This window comes from Marmota monax, unplaced genomic scaffold (assembly GCF_021218885.2).
Source record: "Marmota monax isolate L192 unplaced genomic scaffold, Marmota_monax_Labrador192_F-V1.1 WCK01_AAM20220418_F8-fsc00544, whole genome shotgun sequence".
Taxonomy (NCBI): Eukaryota; Metazoa; Chordata; class Mammalia; order Rodentia; family Sciuridae; genus Marmota; species Marmota monax.
Window position 1 is genome coordinate 32,899 of NW_026694291.1, and position 2,314 is coordinate 35,212.

General features: G+C 40.8%; 1 gene segment (V, D, J or C); it reads left to right on the forward strand.

Annotated features, from left to right (window-relative positions):
* Positions 1–214: 214 nt before the first annotated feature.
* LOC124109004 (immunoglobulin lambda variable 2-18-like) lies at positions 215–777 on the forward strand. The segment is given in 2 exon segments: positions 215–325; positions 452–777. Coding segments are annotated over 2 exon segments (420 nt in total).
* Positions 778–2,314: the final 1,537 nt, after the last annotated feature.

Below are 2,314 nucleotides of genomic sequence, written 5' to 3' on the forward strand. Positions count from 1 at the left end.
TCTTTCTTTCCTGTTCAAGCAAGAATAGATAATTTATGTTTCTGATTCTCAGGAAATCTATAGACAGGGAGATTATATCTGCTCATCTGAACTCTTCAGGAGAGAAATGTAAAAGTGTAGAGTTCAGGACAGGCCAGAGTGGGCTGAGGAGAGGCAGATGCAGGAAGCAGATTTGCATTGAGGACCTCCTTCATTTCTCTGAGGCAATGAAGCAGATAAATAAGTCTGGAGATGCCAGGTCCAGTGCTGGAGTCTCAGGAGGGAGTGCTCTGGGGCACCACCACCATGGTCTGGACTCTGCTTGTCCTCACACTCCTCAGTCAGGGTACTTATGTGACATTTGAAGAAAAGGAGGTCTTGGGAAAATCTGGGCTAACGTTTTGTTTCATCCTTCTCAGGTTTACCTTGGCCAGGGTTTGATTCAACACCAAGAGTTTTCTCCTCTTTTCAGGTTTCCAGGCCCAGTCTGCTCTGACTCAGCCTCCTTCTATCTCTGGAACTCCTGGACAGTCAGTCACCATATCCTGTTCTGGAACCAGCAGTGACATTGGGAAATATAATGATGTCTCCTGGTACCAACATCGTCCAGGAACAACCCATAAACTCATGATTTATGATGTTAGTAATCGTCCCTCAGGGATCCCTTCGCACTTCTCTGGCTCCAAGACTGGCAACACAGCCTCTCTGACCATCTCTTGGCTGCAGCTGGAGGATGAGGCTGACTACTACTGCTGTTCATATGCAGGCAATGAAAATTACCACAGTGGGCCAAGTTGAAGGAGAAGTGAGACCAAAACCTCCCCTAAGGACAAAAGCTCCTTCTTGCTCTGATGAGGCTTCCTAAACTCTAAAGAGATAGTTTCCTGCAACATTGACTAAATTTAAATTCCCATTCAGCTGTCCTCTACTCCCATGGTGAAATAATGAACAAAATATACTCCAGTTTATGTTCTTGGTACAGTGACAGCATACTCTGCTCAGTGTGAAGTGGTCTCAGGGGATGTGTATCTCTCCAAACTCTTCATTTTGCTGGAAGAGAGGGTCAAGTCCAAACCTATAGGTACAAATCCTCCAGTTATCAGGGAAATCTTCATTGTAAATGCCTTCAAGTCCCTCCGTGGTGCAGGCTCACCTTCGTGCAGTTTGGTATCAATGACATTGTATTCATTTCATATTCACTGCACTTCAGTCAGGGTGATCCTGGATGTGTGATCTCCTTTTTTGCCTTTTCTTGAAGGAAGTTCAACTGAGACTAGTCTTAATAATGTTGCCAAGGGAGTGACACAATGTAAGTACAAGTTTTCACCTTAGCCTGGTGAACTTTATTGCTTACCAATACCATATACTGTAGAGTATGTTATTTGCCTTGTGATTGCAAGGCTTAATGGAGATCCTCAGAATTAAAACCAAGTTACAACACACATGTAGCTACACTGAGAAAAGATCAAAATTGAAAACTGGAAGTATGAATTTTATTGGTTGTAATATGCCATGACCAGTCTAGCCAGTCTAGAAGTTTCCAGTGAGGTATGATACGGGCTTAAAAGTAAAAGACCCACAGATGCAGATTTTGAAGACAAAGTAGCTGGGATCAGGTGGAGTGCCACTCTCTGATGGAGAAGAAGATCTAAATATTTACACCAGCGGCGATATATATATATATATATATATATATATATATATATATATATATATATATATCTCCCATTAGTTGGTTAAAGACTACTCAAAGTATTATTCTTTCTACTCAATAAATTACAGGGCTAGAAACATTTATGTATTTTTTTTCTTCAGTTGTGGTTTACAGTCGCAATGTGCAATGTTAGGAGCTTTCTGTAGCTCTCAAGAAAATCTGTTTTTTTAAATTACTGTTAAGTTTAAGTGGGCAGCTTTGGAATTAGTGGAGGTGGTGAAACATTGTGGTTGTCCAGTAGGAGAGTTCCTCTATTCCCAGAAACTATGTGCCCTGAGATCAAGGTTGAGGCTGATAAGACTCTTCTACAGAGCCTTCTCACGCAGGACATTGCCACAGCAGCTAGGCATCCTGCAAACTTGCAAAGGAACATTCACAAGCACTATGCTTTCCAAAGCCATGAGATCATCAGAGACCCCAGTTTCAGACACTGCTCTCCCATTCTCTGTCACCACTGTCCACAGTAAGGTATATGTTTATGTAATATATATATATATATATATATATATATATATATATATATATATATATATATATATATGCAATTATATTTTCAGGAATTCTTTAAACATCTGGTGGAGGCCCCAGACAAGATAGAACAGTAATCAACATTCACCCATT